General features: G+C 45.5%; 1 protein-coding gene across 7 annotated transcripts in view; it reads left to right on the top strand.

Moving 5' to 3' along the window:
- The window catches only part of PDE1C (phosphodiesterase 1C), a 2,232,090-nt gene that overhangs the window by 1,753,709 nt on the left and 458,192 nt on the right, over window positions 1-20,189 (top strand). For all 7 annotated transcript variants that reach the window (XM_069613219.1, XM_069613222.1, XM_069613221.1 and 4 more), the window contains one exon: window positions 11,643-11,783. In XM_069613219.1, the coding sequence (XP_069469320.1) occupies window positions 11,643-11,783 (141 nt within the window). The remainder of the gene's footprint in view (window positions 1-11,642; window positions 11,784-20,189) is intronic.

The following is a 20,189-nucleotide window of genomic DNA, read 5'->3' as shown; positions in this document are numbered from 1 at the left end:
ATCCCCAGGTGCCCTTGCGCATGTGACTGTGACTCTCCAAGAGAACTCACCAGCAGTCTCTTGCCTCAGCCGCAATTTGATTGGCCAGCAAGGGTTCCGTTTGAGCCACGCTAGACAGCATCATTCTGTGGGAATAGTCAGCAGAACCAGTGGGCTGCAGGCAAGCCAACACATCCTCCAGCAACCCTCACCACTCCTGTGCGGGGAGTGCAAGGGATCATAATGAGATCCTGGCAGCCTCCAAGCTATGGAACCTCGCCTGCCTTCTCCCACGCATTCCTGTAGTATGACCGGATTGCCAGTTACATTCCCAGTGATTAATAAACCTGATGGGAGTTCATCCATTGTTACCTGGTGGGGAATTGAGTTGGAAGTCCCCATATATGGTTGGACCTATCCAGCGATGCTATGAAATATGTCCCGCCTGCGCTTTACTGTGGATAATCGTGATGTCTTACCAATATTCAGTTTTACGCCTGCATGATATCATAATGAAAAGTTTTAAATAAAAAATGTTTTGTAAACCCTCTTCTAGCTGAACTAAGGAAGACTGAGGTGGAAAGGCTTAGAACATTGCCATTCAAACCTAGTTGTGGGAGACCGCCAAAACAGGGGAACAATTCTATGAAGCTTAAAATCATCCAAATCAATTTTTCGAGTAGTAGACATGAGAGAACATCCTTGGTCTAGAGGGCAATAGGGAAATGTCCGACTGCAGGCTCGGCACGCTGTGGTGGTGCCGTTTGTGTGGTCAAAGTGTGCCAGTTTGATGAGTTATTTCACTGTGCAGCTAGCAGTTTTGACCAGCATTACTGAAATGTTCTTGGAAATTTACAATTTGCAACTCACTATTCCCAGAACCTCCCCCTTGGTAGCCACTCAGATAACTGATCGCAAAAGGAATGAATTGCCGTGTGTGGCAGTGGGCCACCGTTCCATTGGTGCCAAAGCCAAGTTGATGCCCCAGACCAACCGCGCTTGCGTCTTCACTCTAGTAGGAAATCAAAGAGAGCTGTTCTTACTCCCAACACTACAAAGTATTCAGATTCATTCCTGTCAGTTTACTGCTGCAGAAGAAGGAAAGAGTTAACATGATACTGTCCTATTATCCATGTGCCTTTGTTACAGCTGCTATGGAACATTTGTGAGAACAGTTTGTCAGTAAAAGTGAATAGGAAATATATTTCTATTTTTTTGTTCACATGGTAACCATTAGAGGATCCTACTTTGTGGCTGCTTCTTTGTCACAGTAGGTGACTGAGTGTGTATCTATAAGGAGATCCATTATGGCTGGCTCAAACGAAAATAAGACCAGCCCACGTGCCCTTGCACGAGCCCCATGGTAATTCACAGGCACAGGTGGGCCGACCGTGGGCGGCCATTTGACGCTGATTACGATGCTGTTGTTCACTGCTATCCTTTATAGACGTTGTTTTAATGATGAGCGGCCATTATTGTTAAAAGGTTGTCAATGCATTGTTAGTTTCATTTGAAGACAACATTTTGTCTCCAAGCTGTTCGTCCCCACATTGGTCGCCCATCACCGCGAATGAGACATTCAAGGCCAGGCATATGGAAGCCAAAGCCTGCTGCCTCAGGGGCTTTCAGTCCCTCGCCCATGAAAGGAAAGTGTAACTTCTGTTCTCCTATTAGTGATCGGAAATCCTCGGACAGCACAACTTTAAGGAACACTGTGATTGGTCCGGTTGAATTGACTGCAGAGGTGGCCCCAGTGTAGCAATCCCTTCTGCTATTTCTCACATTCGCGCATAACTATTGGGCGTTTGTAAGCAGCCCTGCATGTTGATGCGTTGTACTTTCCAGAACCTTCTGCTGCGCAATAGCAGCCAGAGGTCCTCTTGGAAGTCTGTAAAGGATCTCAATAAGACACATTGATGTTTTTGAAAAATGTCATCAATATTAACAATTAAAGCAATCATACACTGAAAATGAATGTCAAAAGTTGCAGAGTTCCCTCTACTCATGTCAGTATAGCGAAGAGCCTCTGTGACATAACAATGACTATTTATTTAAAAAGCATGACACTAATAAGTAGGTTATAGTTAATACAAGCATAGCTTACCATTCCATATCCAATTTGTTGAACATCATGAACCTGCCCTGACAAAGGACTTGTGGTTCATTTTTGGACCCGTGATAGGGCCACACTGCAAGAGCCTGACGCCTATTGCATCTGGTCAGTGGCGCTCCTTTTAGCCATGCTTGATTTTCCATGATTTATTCAATAATTCCTGGAATTCAATGCAGCACCGACCTGGCCCGAGGGCATGGAGAGCCCTTTACAAAATGGTAAGTTTAAACAAAAGCATACAGTGCAAGAAAATATGATATAACAATAACAGAATAAATCAACAAAGGAAAAGGTGCCCCTAATTATCCTTATCCTATTGAATGATTGTGAATAATTTCAATGTTTAGATTGTATATAAGAATCAGAAGGGTTGGTGCAAGTTTCAGTGCAAATGGAGAATTCCAAGTGCAAAAGCCTGCCTATGGGAGCACATGTGTTTTTTTCCCTTGGACTATCAAGTCGATCAGAGATGCGCTGGCTCCACCTACAAGTACAATCTTAGGTTTTGAAGGCAAAAAATATCTGCTAACGATTTAAATGGAAGTCAAAACAGTCTGGTAAGAGTGCAAGACATATGATTGAATTGGTCCTAGGTGACTTCAATTTCGTTACATTTGGTAGTACAATATTGCTAATGGTGGGGTCCTCACCATACGCCCCTTCTCTCTCCCTCCCCCACTACTGCCACCTAACCATGCCACCCACCCCTACACATACGCAATATCTGTTTTTGGTCATCCTACCAAAAATAGCTCAGACGAAATGACTACAAACTAAAATGTTTAGACAAGAGCACAGATAATGGTTTGAATGGTGCTGAATGGTGTGCCCACACCACCAGCCAGGCTGATGAATGAAAAGCTGTCTTCAAAAGAACGGAATTCAACCAAGATGGCCTAGCCACAATCAATAAGAGATATCAGAAGTGGCCGAATAATAGGTAGGATCTACTAGACACGTAGATAGAGCTTTACATCAAGAAGAGACTCAAAGGATGGATAGCTCAGCGGCAACGTGCGTGCTTGCCTTGGAAGCAAGATGACACAGAGCAACACAGGTTCGATCCCTGGGTCCGCCCTTCGAAACCTCTTGGTATTAAGCGCGTTATAAATAACATATCATGTCATATCTATAGCCGGAAATAATCAAGGTAAATGGCAAAACCCCACTTTATGAACAATTCCCTTAAAGCAGGGTAAGCATACAAACAAAACAGTTGTCAGCTCTCAGTTCTTCTTGAGCATGAAAATTGTTTAAAAACTGAAAATACGTCATCATTGACGTCACATCACAATCTTGGCTCCAAAAAACTACGGGACATGTAGGTTGGTTACGGGAACTGTCTACATATAGGACCTATAGGCGTTAGTCTGCTTATTGGCTATATTCTATCTGATGGCTCCATCTGAGACCACCTCTAAATTGATAATGGAGAATACATGTCATCTTAAAAGTAGGCTATTGGTTGGGTGGCATAACATTTGAAGTTTCTATTGGTTGGCACCTTACTTTCCAATCTTGAGCAAATGACAGGTCATTAACACATGAGCCAAAATGAGAATAGGGGGTAGAAGGTCCACAAGCTGCTTGTATATTTCAAGACAAATACCATTCCTCATCTTCTAGGCCATGAGCCAGAGTGATTCACTTTGTAGTTGGCCTAGTATGGCGCCCTGTGCCTCTAAATTTGAATGTGGGGCAAGGCAGGTGTCTTATTTGTGTCTGCACTAATTAATATACACTGTTCTTAAAATATTAGTCACGTGTGAGAGAACCATGTTCTGAATTATTTCACCCTGCGCTTTTATTGAGGTTGTAGCTAATATGAACATAAGTGTTGGTATCTTTCTAACCACTAGGAACTTGGTCTATCCGTTTCTTGCAGAAATTGCACCTGCCATTCAAAGACTGGTTGCTCTTCAATTAATCTAAGAGCAATATGCCTAGTGCTGTGGGAATTGGTATCTCTTGTTCTTCTTCTAAACTGTCTGTGTACTCCCTAATGCCATTGTAGCCTTGAACAGCACCGTGCAGCTACTGCTTGCACCCTGTCCGAATCTGTAGCGTAGTGAATTCAGCAATTTGAGTTTTGTGAAGCCTCAATGCATTTATTCATTTCAATGCATACTTCGACTTCTATTTTGGAAAAGATTGCTGCCTTTTACTGTTGCATTTGTATCCTAGTGATCTATATGCGCATATGGTTTGTGCTGTGTTTCAGCATATACATGGCTTAGATTATGTTCTTCGTGTCTTTATGGTGCAAGCGATATTCTTCATGTCTAAATGGAAGTTTGACCTATGTCTACCTTTCTTCATGGTGAGTGCTTATTTGCTTTATGTCTATTGTAAACCTGTGTATCAGTTAACAGTGAGTTTGCTAGTCCGTCGCCATCTTTAGTTATATAAGGACCATTTCTTCCTTTATCTGTCCAAGATAAGGCTGGAATGGTTGCCTTAATACATAGAGCTTCTCACCTCGATATTGGGGCAGGGGAGGGCAGTTGCCATGAGTGATGTATTCATCTGTCTCTCGACATTCTGATATGAGACTATTTAGGAATCTCAGCCACACACTCTTCTAGGGACTGTTTGTTGACAAGAAGAAAACTCAAAGAGAAAGCAACGGGCACAAGAGTAGGAGAAATCACTTTCTTGACTGAAATGGAGAGCCTGGACTGTACAACTCTATCACCATCAACCCTTTCAGTGGGAACACGAAGAAACAGAGCCTTAGAAGAGTTACACTGCAGACTGGCAAGCAGTATGCACGATTAACACTACCAGGTTCGTCCTCAGGAGATAGACCTCTTCAATAGATGCCACCTTTAAGTATAAATGTGTGTTTTCAGAATATGGAGGAAGACTGAGGAACTGTGACACTGCACCTTGAAACGAGCACCGCCGAGGTTGCATGTACAACCTGAACAACACAGAGAATAAAATTGACCCCTGATGCACCCCACATTGCAGGTGCAGGGGAGGCAATCTTGAGCTTCACATCTGCACAGATTCCAGAGACAGAAGATCTGATCCTCTTGAAACCTTACCCTCATGCCCATGTGAGCAGATCGTTTAGCCAAGAGTGCTCTGTGATCACCTGCGTTGAATTCCGCAAAGAGATCAAGTTGAATGTGCAGCCATGCATCATCACTGGAGGATGCTATCCATCCTCTGGAGAATGGCTGCCGATGTGCTTTAATGAGCTGGAATCCCTGAAAGATAGGGACATAACATTTCATGATTTCCCAGATGCCTATCTAAAACCCACACATAAGACAAACCAGATGGCTTTGCCAATGCTTGTTTTTAAAGGGCTACAGTGAAGGTCACGCATACTGTTCATAAATTAAGTGTGTTATTACAACAGTAGTGCATTTACACCTCCAATTAAACCGTTAACTCTCAGAAGATGTCTTTGAACTAACAATGGCAGACACTTTGATACTCTGTTTGTGGTACTACTTGAAAAGGCTAGCACAAAGAGATCCCACAGGGATATGTTTTTTGGCAGCGAGGGGCAGGAAGTGCTGGGAATGGCCATGGGGATTAACATGGCCATGGACCATTAATGGGTGTTTAAAAACAAAACGATACCATCCCGCTTTGCACCGCTCCTCATATATCATCTTCCTCCTAGCTTAAATCTAAAACAATAGTTTTTGCCTCTAGGGGGTGAGTCAGTGCCACTTACTAGCCAAAAATAAAAAAATACATCACTATTGTAATTGAATTAACGTATTATAGTTGAGTTGCGATGTTGCATTGCCTGCTGCTTGAGCCAATATTGGATAGAATTCCAGCTGCAAATGGAGCACTTAATCGAAGCTGACACTAGCTTTTAATATTCCTTTCTTTTCAAATCTATTCATGTGACTTTATTCATGGTCATTAATTGATATGGAATTGATTGTGGCAGTATGTTGATGTTGGGCACTGCTCGAGTTTAAAACGGGGAAGCAATAATGTATCTGCATTGTATGCACTTGGTTTGCACCAGACAACTCTTTAAAATGCATGGTTTTTAACTTAAAGTATTATTTTTAGCAATACATTACAAGCTTAGTGATGTTTTGGCCACCCAGACAGATTCTACATTGCATAGATATATCAACAAATTAAGAGCTCTTACTGTAGAGAAAGAAAGAGACTAGAAATTAAAGGGGATGACTGTTTCAGTAAAGTATTTACTACGCCCTATATAGAATGGATATTGCAAGTCACCTTAGAGGTGTGTGACCTTATGAAATAGCTTGGTGTTGTTGCTCTATTTGGTCAGGAAACACCTTGAATAGTTGCGGCAAGTTATTAGCATAAGATAGGGGGTATATTATGCCAGATATCACTATCACTTGATAGACTTTCTTTATGTAATACAATGTCGCATTTGTGTTTGCTCTGACCGAGTACAATGTTTACAATTGGCTCCAAGTAATGGGAGCATCAGGTCTTCAGCTAGGATGCACTGCTTACTTAACCGCTGCATCAATGCTTGCTCTCAAAATGTATTCATAGATTCTGAACATATACAGTGGAGAGTGCTGTGAGGTATGGGACTGGGTGTCAGTATGAGCATAGTAGCTGGTCATCTTTCAAATACTTAAATGTGGTACAGTACTGTACCACTACTGTTTCACTACCCCACCTGTCAGTACCCTCTGATGAAGCAGGTTTGGAGGGTGTTAGATGAAACCAAGGGATGTGGTTTGGTGGTGGGGAAGAGATTACTCACAATTAAGTGCAGACTTATAGAGCCGAGTCAAGTCGATTTCCGCGCTCGACACAGCACCAAGGCAATGCAAGGGTCTGGGTAGGTAGATTCTCGAGTCAGATAGCACGAGGGACAGGGGCGCTCTGAAGTATTGGCTCGGCCTTTTGGTGAAAGACGAGGAAGGACCGACAAGGAATGTTGAGTCCAGCATTTGCCTTTGCACTACTTCAGCTGTGCATACACAGGTTTGGGGGTGGGGGAATGAGGATGTCACTGGCCCCACCTCAGCCTATGGGGGACAGGGCCAAAGGGCAGGCTCAGGGACCATCGAAGGCCAGACGACACAACATTATTGGTAAACTTAGCTGCCCGATTTCGGCCAGATTTGTAACCCCTGCTCCTCCTCCCGGCTGCAAGCATCAACTGTGCAAGTGTTGTGGGGTAATCTCAATTGAGCCCAATGCATGTATGTAGTTCATCCACCATGACCAGGAAGACTCTATGAGACAGCCGGTAATGGCAGGAGTGTCGGAGCTGCTACATTGAAGCTGGTGGGAGCACAGCAAAAGAAAGAGGTGATGACTGGAAGGTTTAGAATGAATCTTAAACCTCTGGCATTTGTTCTTCGCCTGCCAATCCATTACAGAAAGGGGAAAGACCATATGCAAAGCAGGACTTGTTGCCACCCCAATAGGGACAGTCCAGCCTGAACTGCTTGGTCACATCCATTCTGCACAAGACCACAAGCATCCCCAAATATGTTTCAGCCTCATTCAGCCTCATCAGGCAATGTGTAGATTGTGTCTCTTGGCCCAGCACGTAAAGGACCAACATCCGGGCATAGCGATCCCTCTCGGAGTGACAAGGCAAAACAAAGAGGTGATGGCTGGAAAGTTTAGTATTACTCATAAACCACTGGCAATTGCTCTGGGCAACCCTCCAGACCATCAGTCTTTGCCTGGCAAGCCATTGCAGAAGGGAATGACCATATTCAAAGAGATCTTCATTCTTTCTTTTATGATCTGCAACGGGTTTGATTGTGCTGTTTTTACCACGTAACAACATCATCTTATTTCTAGAATGAACACAGGTATTTTCTCTCAAATCTAGTGACTCAGGCAAGTTACACAAGAGATAGCAACGTTTCACGTTGCTTTCCGATAGGGAGGAAGTGACTTTGGAGGGAGAGTTTACAGTTGCATGGTACCTTCCAGTAGGCTTTCTTTGCACCGTCTGTTCCGTAGTGGCATTAGGGATGCTGGCCACTATCACTCGTGGCTTCTTAATGAGATCACCTCTAAATGTTGGTGGGTGTACCTGAGTCTGTTATACTGAAGAAGATGGAAATCCTGCTTCATCGATTGCTCTCTCTCTCTGGAGTGGCATTTAATGTTGCTGGAAGCCGCTGCCCCGCTGCAATATTCATCGTCGCCGAGGAAGGCTCTTCATACACCGCTACCATTCTCCAGCTGACGCAGGCAGCAGATGCCTCCTGAGATGGCAAAACACATTACTTACAGATTTTCTCTGCGAGAATCACTCAGGTTTTCTCTCTTTATGTCTTCAGTCAGTATTTAGGCCCTGCCCGGTCGGAAAGATGACTGACCTGCTTGAAAAGCTTTTGCTTTCGGTGATCTTATTTAACTGAGCATTTATAAATCAGCCACTGAGTTATATTTAAGCAAAGGAAATAGATTTTTCAGGATCACTTAGTGACATACATTTCTCTTTCTTCAATCATTTGGTGATGGTGATTTTGGGGCAGCGGTGTAGGCAGCTTTGGTGCCGAATAGTGTGCAAGGTTCCTTGGGGGAAGTGGCACTGCCATACTAAAAGATTCAAGACCAGTAGCAGGTGGTGAACCTGTTTATTTGAGGGACATTAATATTGCCCCCAATGAGAGGGATCAACTAAGAGTACTGAGAGAGCCTGAAGAAATGTGAGGAAGGTTGGGGGTCCTCCTACTGAAAGAGTTTTAATATAATGGCTTGGTGACAATGACTGCACAGTTTCTGTCACAAAAAGGGGTAGACGTCCATACAATTTACAGTCAGATAAAAATCCAATAGATGCAACATCATCAACAGTACGCAGGAGTATTTTACAACATTTACATGATGACTTTGACCACAGTATATGCAGTATATGCCAACATTCCCACTGTCAAATGTTCATGATGCTGCGCCCATGTATGTGCCACCATTCACAGTGTAAAAAAAAACCGTTCATAATGTTGCAACCATAATATATGGCAGAATACCTACTGTCAAATGTTTATGATGATGCACCTGAAATGTATGCCAGCATTCCAATGCTAGAGCAAGTTCTTGATGCATATACTCAAAATACCAAAATATATGACAACGTTCTCAGTGTAAAACTTTTTCATGAACATGCGCTAACAATGTTTTCTAGCATTCTCACAGTTAAACTTTGTCATCATATTGTACAGGCTAAACACCAGTGAACAGTGCCGCTAGTATTCAGTTTCATGATGACACACACACGATACAAGCCAGATTGATCACTGTAAAATATTTTTTTCATGCCACCCACAATGTATGCAAACCGTGCCCTGCAAACCCCTATAACTCTTTCATCTTGCTGCACCCACAATATTTGGCAGAATTCCCCATGTAAAACATTGCATGACATGATTTGTGCCTTTCTGCCAAACACACTCCTTCAGTTAGTCTCACGCACATGAGTACACATAGATACTCTCACAGGTGACCTTAGGAAATTGCACAGTCTCCTGGTAGATTCAAGGAAACATCAAAGGATTCAGGTGGTCTACCAGATTTGGCAACAACGGGCCCCTTTTGCTGTGCACGTTCAGTGTCCTTGCATGTCCCTATCCCCATTTTTGTGACCACGTCCAGGGCAAAAGGTTACATATATGTATTCCCTTCCTGAACTCGGAGAAAGGACTATTCCCAAAGCTGCAGAATAGTGGCTCGAAACTGCATGGCAGTGCAAGGGCGCCCTCCTTTACCAGGACATCCAGGTATCCTTTGCATTAAAAAGAGGTTGGGACCAAAGCTTCCCTCAAGGTGGACTCCTCCACTCTAACCTCTCAATCACAGAGACAGGAGAAAGCCAGATGGGGAAAACACACTGTTCAAAATGTTGGGGCACTTTTTAAAATGTTTCCCTCCACCTTATTGGAGAAGGCACGTCTCTGGAGGATCCTTTAGAAAGGCTGAGGAATCTTTAGAAATGTATTTGATATGTGCTACTGATTTACCACAATAGTGCATGGGATAAATGTGGTCATGATTTATAATTGTACATGAGGTAAGACTTGGAGCATTTGAAATCACACATAAGGGTTCCTGCTATCCTGGTTCTGAAGTCTGCCCATGGATTCCACGCGTTCTTGTAAAGCTCCTTTCAGGCTGCCTGCACACAGTCCTTTTCTGACACTGAACATCAGAGCTGTTGCTATGGAGGCCTGTAGTGATGATGTACATCTGTTGCAAATCCTCTTGACCTCCTTGTGTGTTATCAGCCTGAAGGTCAAGTCAGATCCCAACAGAAGAGCAGCTGGGCGCCTGGATTTGGCTGCAAATGGGTGACATTACTACAGCACACTCTAAAAAAAAAGCTAATACATGCACACCAGAAGCACTCAGAAAAGAAAGGTGCTTAGAAATGTAAATCACAGTATCCAGTGTGATGTCTGAACAAAGGGGAGACAGACGGAACAGGACTTCTTGTGTCAGAAGTCAAGTATATATGTGAGTCAGTGTTGTTATGTTGTAGGTAAATGACTAGTGTGCCTGTTTGTTTTCTGGAACCGGAAAAATCCTCATAGAGCAAGACTGTGAAAGAGAGGAGGGCAACTCTGTGTCCTAGGGATTACCACTCAGTGGCCAGAGAAGGCAAACATGTTGAAGGTTTCGAGTGGCGATACAGGGGACACTACACAATTGGAGGTGGTTTGAGTCCCATGAACTTGTAGAACTTCCCTGAAGATTTGTCTGGGGAATTCAAGTTCACCCAAGGATTCACAGAGGAGTGCTGGCTACAGCGAGCCCTATATCATGCCCAAGTGCACTGTGGGAGCCTGGCAGGCACGGTAACACTTGTTTTTGTTTGACACTCTTGCACTGGAAATAGAAACCATTATTTAGGTTTCCTGGGCGAGGCTGGGGAGGGGCATGAGGGTGTGGGTTTAGGGCTGTGCGGCGCATTGTGGAATCAGGGCACTGTTTATCCCTACCCCAAATCTGACCCATTGAAGATGCCTGAACCTTTGGCTCAGTGATCCACGAATTTCAGCAGGCCACTTATGGGGGCGTTCTACCGTCCTTAGATTTGAGCCCTGGGTCATTATTTTACTCAGTCTAGTATGCATTCTGAAGTAATGCTGCATGCTGGGTAGTGGACCTAACACGCGGTGGGGACATTCCCTTGCCTTTCACCTATTTTGAGTCTTTATTTTAGATCTTCTTTCAAAGCTATTGTTAATGGCCTCCACCACACTTCTACTCCTCTCACCATTATTATTCGTTATTGTCTGGTTTGACCCTAAACAGCCCATGTCCTCTATGTTACATTCACTTATTGATCATTGGTTAAACAATGCTGTGGTAAGCATGTCTATAGTAAATAGTGAGAATGCCGCCACAATAAGAGGCAACGGTTAGGATCATCCTTTTAATATGAACACGCCCATGAAAGTGATTATTTTCTGAATGCAGTAGAGACTCTATCGCCTTGCCACAGTCCTTGCACCATCTGTCATCCTTTCAGGCGCCAGGTGCTGCTGATAGGGTGACATGCTTTCATTGGCTGCCTAGTAATCAATCTTTCACTCTCCTCATTGCTTTTCAGATACCAATTTCTGCACTGGTCTCATTCGTGGAAGCACTTGAAGTTGGTTACAGCAAACACAAAAACCCCTATCACAATCTGATGCACGCGGCGGATGTCACGCAAACAGTCCATTACCTTCTGTTGAAGACCGGTGTGGTAGTAAGTATCATTGACAACAGTGTTATGTCCTACAATTACATGTAGGCTTTGTTCCTACTAAAAATAATAAAATAACAAAAAATCTTTTCTTGATGGAAATAAACATAACTGGGCATGCACCAAATTGTGGTGTGGACCATTCCTATAGCAGCATCCATGAAGGTGATCTCTCTGAGAACCATGCACAAAACAACAAAACACAGATGACGTAATGCACAAATAAACAGCACACAACATGCCCAAATTGACCTTCAGGGCAGCCAAACCAGGACAGTGCCATTCTCGTCCATGGGTGACTACATTGACATGATGGAAAGTGGGGACCAATCGTCTCATTGCCTGTGACTGGCTAAATAGTTTGCACAGGTCTGCACCTAGACATGGAATCCTGTTTGAAGCCTACATTCCGAGACCAACATAAAAGGATAACTCATGACTACTCATCTAATGTGTCCTATTGACAGTATAATGTGTGTGTGCCATAATGTAGATTGTAACACGTTTTACTGCTTAGGAACTATGGCATAGAGCAAATAGGCTGTGTTTGAATTTGTATTATTTAACATGTTTGTTCCAGGGCAGGGATCTACAACCTGTGGCTCTCCATGTATGTTGGACTTCAACTCCCATAATCCCTTACCATTCACTATGCTGGCAGGGGTTGATGGACGTTATAGTCGAACAATTCTGGCGAGCCAAAGGTACACATTGATATGGCTGTTTTTCGTGTGCAGCATTGCATAAACGAAATGTGTTTACTATAGTGTGTCAAAATGAAATGTGTTTACTACAGTCCATGTTATGTTACACGGCAACCAGTAAAGAAACGACCGGTTTCATTTTTGCCTTTGTAAAATATATTTTTAGAAAATATGGATTGGAGTAAAATGTGTTTGGTCCGTTGCTTTCCATACAAGCAGAGAAACGGGTGCCACATCCATTTGATTCATCTATTGGTTTAATTGTACTTAATCCGCCATAACCCCCTCCTCCTGTTCCCCCTGGTGTAACTATTGGGGAGCAGGAGGTCTGCAGTGCAAGTGGGCAACAAGCCATATACTCGTGCCTTGTATCGCTTAGCAAAACAGCCTGTACTGAGGAATGGGGACTCGCGCAGATGCAGGAGTGGCCCGTGTTGTTGCAGAGGTTGCCTGCGTCAGTGCAGTGGTGGACTGTGTCAGTGCAGTGCTGGCCTACGTCAGTGCAGAGGTGGCCTGTGCCAGTATATAAGTGGCCTGCATCAGTGCAGTGGTGGCCTGTGTCAGTGCAGAGGAGGACTGTGTCAGTGCAGAGGTGGCCTGCGTCAGTGCAGTGATGGACTGTGTCAGTGCAGTAGTGGCCTGCCTCAGTGCAGAGGTGGCCTGTCTCAGTGCAGAGGTGGACAGTGTCAGTGCAGTGGTGGCCTTTGTCAGTGCAGAGGTGGCCTGCGTCAGTACAGAGGTGGCCTGTGTCAGTGCAGAGGTGGCCTGTGCCAGTGTATAAGTGGCCTGCATCAGTGCAGTGGTGGCCTGTGTCAGTGCAGAGGAGGACTGTGTCAGTGCAGAGGTGGCCTGCGTCAGTGCAGTGATGGACTGTGTCAGTGCAGTAGTGGCCTGCCTCAGTGCAGAGGTGGCCTGTCTCAGTGCAGAGGTGGACAGTGTCAGTGCAGTGGTGGCCTTTGTCAGTGCAGAGTTGGCCTGCGTCAGTACAGAGGTGGCCTGTGTCAGTGCAGAGGTGGCTTGCGTCAGTGCAGAGGTGGACTGTGTCAGTGCAGTGGTGGCCTACGTCAGTGCAGAGGTGGACTGCGTCAGTGCAGAGGTGGACTGCATCAGTGCAATGGTGGCCTGTGTCAGTGCAGAGGTGGCCTGTGCCAGTGTAGAAGTGGCCTGCATCAGTGCAGTGGTGGCCTGTGTCAGTGCAGAGGTGGACTGTGTCAGTGCAGGGGTGGTCTGCGTCAGTGCAGAGGTGGACAGTGTCAGTGCAGAGGTGGCCTATGCCAGTGCAGAGGTGGCCTGCATCATTGCAGTGGTGGCCTGTGTCAGTGCAGAGTTGGACTGTGTCGGTGCAGGGTGGCCTGTGCCAGTGCAGAGGTGGTCTGCGGCAGTGCACAGGTGGCCTGCGTTAGTGCAGTGGTGGCCTTTGTCAGTGCAGGCCTGTGTCAGTGCAGAGGTGGCCCGCGTCAGTGCAGAGGTGGTCTGCGGCAGTGCAGAGGTGGCCTGTGTTAGTGCAGTGGTGGCCTTTGTCAGTGCAGGCCTGTGTCAGTGCAGAGGTGACCCACGTCAGTACAGAGGTGGCCTGCTTCAGTACAGAGGTGGACAGTATCAGTGATTGCCTGTGTCAGAGCACAGGTGGCCTGCGTCAATGCAGAGGTGGACTGCGTCAGTGCAGGGGCTGCCTGCATCAGTGCAGTGTTGGCATGTGTCATTGCAGTGGTGGCCTGCGTCAGTGCAGAGGTGGACAGTGTCAGTGCAGTGGTGGCCTATGACATTGCAGAGGTGGTCTGTGGCAGTGCAGAGGTGGCCTGCATCAGTGGTGGCCTTTGTCAGTGCAGAGGTGGCCTGTGTCAGTGCAGAGGTGGACTGTGCCAATGGCAAAGTGCTCAATGCCAGTGCAGAGGGTGGCGGCTGCACCACTTACCCATTGTGCCATTAGTTCAGACCATATAGGAAGCAGAATAGTGTTTGAAATTAGACAAATGAAATCACGGTTTCGGTTGTGTAGACAGGCAGAGCACATAATATTTGTGGAAAATATATGGAATTCGTGCAATATCGGATGCAAAGTAGCGCATTTATTTGCATAGTTGTTCCCTGTGAGTTTTGAGACAAACCCTCGTCCCTGGTTGGGACCCTATTTCTGACCTTTCGTGTTCATATTGTGTGCCTCTTCTGGGCAGCCTCTGTTAGGCAATGGGACTCTGCTGCGAATTGTCTGGGTAATATGGTAAAATCATGGACCGGCAGGTCCTTCATCTTGTTCTGTAGATTATAGTGACTGGTTGCAATTGTGAACCTCCTCTGGGCCAGTTGGAAAGAGCCACACCGGTGTATTGGCTTGTTGGTTTCTTTTCTTTCATGTATTGTACCACTGATTACAGCAGGTTGTTGATGTCTTTTTAAGTGTGTGGTTTCTTAAGTGATGCTGAACTGGCTATGTTTGGAAGGTGAGCACGCCCACCTTCTCTCTTGTATGAAGGCATCGTGGGACAAATCAACTTTTGGGGCACCAGTGGCACAGGGATGAATATCGGTTTTTAAACCATCTATCAGCCTCACAGGTTAGTTGCAACACAGCAAAAATACAATTATTACCCAATGACAAAAGGCAATGTCCATCAAGGATGTATACAAATATCTACCTTATTATTATTACAACAGACAGTTCTAGCACACTACAAAATACAACTCACCCTGCAAAGGAACACAGAGGACAGACAGTTACATGAAGGAAAGGGATGCACTCTGGACACTGACAGGAGGGTAGTCGGTTGAGCAATCAGGCTTAACTGTTCAAGGTTATTTGGTTTCAGTACCAAGGGAGAAAGGTGTTGTAAATGTCACTAGGGGCCGTCAGAGAAGGACCAGGGGGACAGAACCACAATGTACCTGGTGCTTGAGATGACCTTGATGCTCGACAGCATCAAGTCGGTTTCAGGAGGCTTTGCAGCTCCTACAACAGAGTTCAATAAGTGAGACAGCTGCAGATATCAGGCGGCAGGCAGTCTGGCAAGCGAGGCTGGACGGGTGGCTGCAGGCTGGCCTACATGGCGGCTTGGGCTCAAGAATCGTTGACTCTCTGCTGGTTGGTGGATCTGCAACACTGGTCGAGGCGTCTCAGATGGCTATAGTGACTGCAGCATCACACAATCTGTGGTGGAGCCAGTCACGGTTCTAGGGCTCAACTGTCTCGAAAATGTCCTTAAAAAAATGGACGCTGGTTGATGCTTGTTGTGGCACTCCTCCTAGTTTCTACGCAGAGCTTGTGTCGTCCTTTAAGGTGGACGGCCCAAAGCTGAGGAGAGTGTTTGCAGGCAACGGCCTTGTCCTTGTTTCAGAAACCCTCTGGCACTTCCCACCTAGGAAGCTTGCTTGCAGAACCTAGCAGGGCATGCTGTGTGCTGGCTGGGTACCAGTTCTGGAGCTGCTGGATGGGTCCTCTGAGTCCGGTATCTCCATATGTTCTCTGGGATATGTTTAGGGGTGGGATCTTGCTTCCCTCTAGGAAATCCTGGCCTTCCTTCATGGGCAGAAGATGTAAGGCAGACTATACTTTCAGCCAGGGTCCAAATGAGTCCTTCTTCTTACTCCTTTCAAAGTCGTCGATGATCTCCTAAGTGCAGAGCTCAGCTGTCTTTTAAAGCCAAATGGGCCCCAGTGATTGGTGCAGGCTAAGCCTACCTTAATTAACTAATCCTGGGTCCCTACCAACAATCTTCTGCTATGTGTGAGCTCAGGACCAGAGTGCTTTGCAACAGTAAAGGCTAGAGGTGACAACATGTACTCCTAAATCCCACCCATCTTCCTGTCTGTTGAAGATCAAAGTGTGTCTCTCTGGTTTACTGAGCCCCCTGTGTCTCTTGATCAAAGTGCAGCTCTCACTTGAAGTTTGTGGTAAGAACAGACTTCTGTATAACTCAAATCACATACTTCGTCCCTCTGAAAGGAGTCCGCTCTACAGGGGTTACCTACAGTAAACTGTGGACCCACACATGCCATTCACTGTTCTTCATACAGAGGTGTGAGATCTAGCTTCAAGTTGACACATTGCATATCCAAGAGGTGTTAGTCCTGCCTTCCTCTTGCCCATTCTGCGATCAAGCCTGACACAGGCCTGTTCCAATTAACTCCTATTAGTATGCGCTGCCACCAGCAGTTTAGACAATAGGAAGGCAGCCATGGAGCCTTTGATATTTTAATTAGGCTACCGATGGCCGGAGGAAGGTGTCATCTTCCCCCTTCTTTATATGCTTTGATGTACTCATGGCTGTCACATTCCAGCTTAACATGACAGTAGAGGGCGGCACCTGTGGCCCTGTCCTCCCAGAGTAAACGTGACTATGTGGGCGGTGAGCAGGAAAAATGTGTGCAGAATGGCCTCAAACATTTTTGGAGGTTGATCTCCCATCATTCATTTTCATTTCCAAAAAATCAAAAAAGCCCAGGCGAGCGCATATTCCCTGTGCGGATGGTCAAATTTCTCACACATTGCATGTTTATTCCCCTGACACCAATTACACAGGGCTAGTGTTAAGCAGCCTATCGGGCCCACCAGGAACCCACACTGAAAGTCAATGCAGTGGGAGTTTCTCAGATACTTCATCTGTTCACCACTCTGTGGCCACCCTTTCATGATTTCGGAAAGTTTGGCTCATCCTTTGTTGCTCACCTTTCCTGGTGGTTCCACTGTGGGGATCTTCTATGCTTTTTTTTCGTGGCCTTCTGTTTAATTCCCTGCCTCTATAATGATTAGCCATGAACTGATGAATCGAAGGTCTGACCTTCCGATATCGATGGTCCTGATTCCTTAGTGCGTTGGAAAGGACTGTTCATGGGTCTTGGATGGGTGGATTCTGTTTTTTAATATGTGGTGCTTCTGTTGAAAGCAGCTTGTTGAAGATGAGATTAGTTTATGTTTTGTAAGTGATGCTGGGCTGTCTTTGTTCATGAACCTGACATCCTCTTTCTTTGTTCAAGGCATTGCCTGCTAAATCCACTGTCATCAGGTATTCAGGGCGACTGCTACCGCAACTCAAGGTTTGCGTGCGGGTGCACATATGCATCCAAAAATGTGTGCGTGCACGCGCGCGCGCGCGCGCGCGCGCGCGCACACACACACACACACACACACACACACACACACACACACACACACACACACACACACACACACACACACACACACACACACACACACACACACACACACACACACACACACACACACACACACACACACACACACACACACACACACACACACACACACACACACACACACACACACACACACACACACACACACACACACACACACACACACACACACACACACACACACACACACACACACACACACACACACACACACACACACACACACACACACACACACACACACACGAGAGACTGTATAGATCTATCAGAAGACAGGCTTTCTAATTGTTCGACTAAGAAAGCAGCCAGTCTGTGGGATCCAGAGAGGCTGAGCTAGGTTGTGGGTGGGGCGGGGCCATACACTGCCAGGTACTTGTGAAAAATGGAGGTAGATTGGCAGAAACTGTATGCCCTGCGAATTTAGGTGCGTTAGTGTTCAACAGAAATTATTTTCCCATGCCTACTTGTTAGCTCCTTTACGCTCACAGGATCTTTGGGGCAGGGGGTGCAGACACTTATGTTCCATATATTCACAGGCAGACCTCCTCCTCCATTGCTGTCTCGTTGCATGGCATCCTTTAGATTGACACCGTTTATGTGATGCCTGGGGGTGCAACTGAAGCATTCAATATCCACAGCCCTAGTCATAGACCTTGCCCGACCACCTGCTTTTAATTGACATTTTCTTTTTGACCTTTCAAGGTACACCAACGGGTCAATCCTGGCTAACTCTGCCATCCAGGACTCCTTGAAGAGGGGACACGTGCGTTGTGTCTATAATTTACTATTTCTACATGACCTGCCCCTTGGAGATTGCTGAATCCACTGCACCCCTCACGCGGATAAGGAAGAAAAGAAGCATATACATGCATGAATGGCTTACTCAAGAGTTAAACCTCCTGCCCGGCAGATAGGAAAGAGACACGCCTCTAATCCAACAATCACAATTCAAGTTAGGAGACGGCCATGAATTTAAAAGTCGGCTCTATTAAAAGCAAAAAGAGAAATGCTTGGTAATAGAATAGTTTCTGCTCCAGCCCCCTTAGAAGAGGCGTTTAACATGATTGAGCATCTCTCCTTAACCAGTACTACCACCCCCATGAATGTCAGTTCACGACCCGTCTAATTGCTTACCTGTTAAGATTAGAAACATTTCAACTGACCACTGGTGTACCGAGCTCTTGCCTGAATCTACTTCCTTGCTTCATGATATCAAAGACCCTAAATCTGTCCTGCCGCTCGATAGTGGCTCACATGGAAGTCTAGAAGGAGTCCAGCTAGGCCTCGCCTCTTCAGGATCTCTGGCAAAAGGCTCTTACACTGATGGTGGCAAAGGAGACATGGCCTCCCTCTAGCAATGCCATCTGGTGCCTGCTGGGATGCTACCGGGATGCTACCAGACTCAGGGAAAAAGGCAGTGCTCAGTCCACTCTTCAAAAGGCCATCTTTGCACACAGAAGACCAGGGTAGCGTTCACCCTATGTCCCAAATGTCATTTTGTGTGAAGCAAGGTGAACCCCACGCACCCAGGCAGTTGCAAGCATTTGCTGAGCAATATAGTCTACTTGACTCTGACCAATCAGAATTCAGAGCAGGTCGCAATCTCAAAATTCAAGGCTTGAAATGGGTTATTTTCCTTCCACTCCTAAACTTTGGACACAAGTAGCGCCCTAGGGCCCTGATATGTTTGGTCTTTACTGTTTAATCTTTATATACAATAAAGATAATGGGGAAAATGTGTATGTCTGTGCGCCTTTTTACGTTGTGTGGGGTAGGTGTGGTTTCTTGGGTCTCTTACTAGCGTTCAGTTGAGCTCTCTAGTTAGTTTTTGCATTAGGCAATGGCACCTTGATTTTTCTGTGGTTTTAGTCTATGTTCTCCTGGTTAGGAGTTAATGGGTCAGTGTGGTCTAGATTCTATATGATGGTGCTCTGCTGTCTGCAGATTGCACCAACAGAGGGTACCAACCATAACTAATTATTAAGTGAACGGTGAACGAATAATAGGCAAAAAAAGATGTGCCCAATGCTACTAAACACTACCGCCTGTGACTCCCAACAGGGGTTTCCAAATGTATTATTCTTTATTCTAATGTTGCCTATGTATAATGTTATGCCTTGACAACGCCCATCTACAGGGTGAACCATTAGCACGTACCCCCATCAGGTCAATGTTGGCTCAGAAACAAATGTTCACAAATAAGTATAATAACAAAACTCATTAAACATTCTGTTTCATATAAACAATGATGACCAATAGTTGTTTTGCTATGGAGCAGAACCTGACTAATGCACACTTGTTGATCTTTAAGTTCACCCTCTGGTTCACCTTATTTCTAAGATGGGTCTTACGTTGCTTCATTCGGCTGATGACACTCCGCTTCTGATGAAGTTACCAGGAAATAGACACCTCATGACCAGCACTGTGAATGATTCACTATCTGCTATGCTAGACTGGGAGGATAGCAAGTCCCTTGAAATGAATCCTAAAAGGTCTGGGTGGCACCTGTGAATGCCTACATAGACATCTGGAACACCAATGTTTGGCCAGAAAA

Source organism: Ambystoma mexicanum, chromosome 5p, assembly GCF_040938575.1.
Source record: "Ambystoma mexicanum isolate Mex_15411 chromosome 5p, UKY_AmexF1_1, whole genome shotgun sequence".
NCBI lineage: Eukaryota > Metazoa > Chordata > Amphibia > Caudata > Ambystomatidae > Ambystoma > Ambystoma mexicanum.
This window is presented reverse-complemented; position numbering and strand designations above follow the sequence as displayed.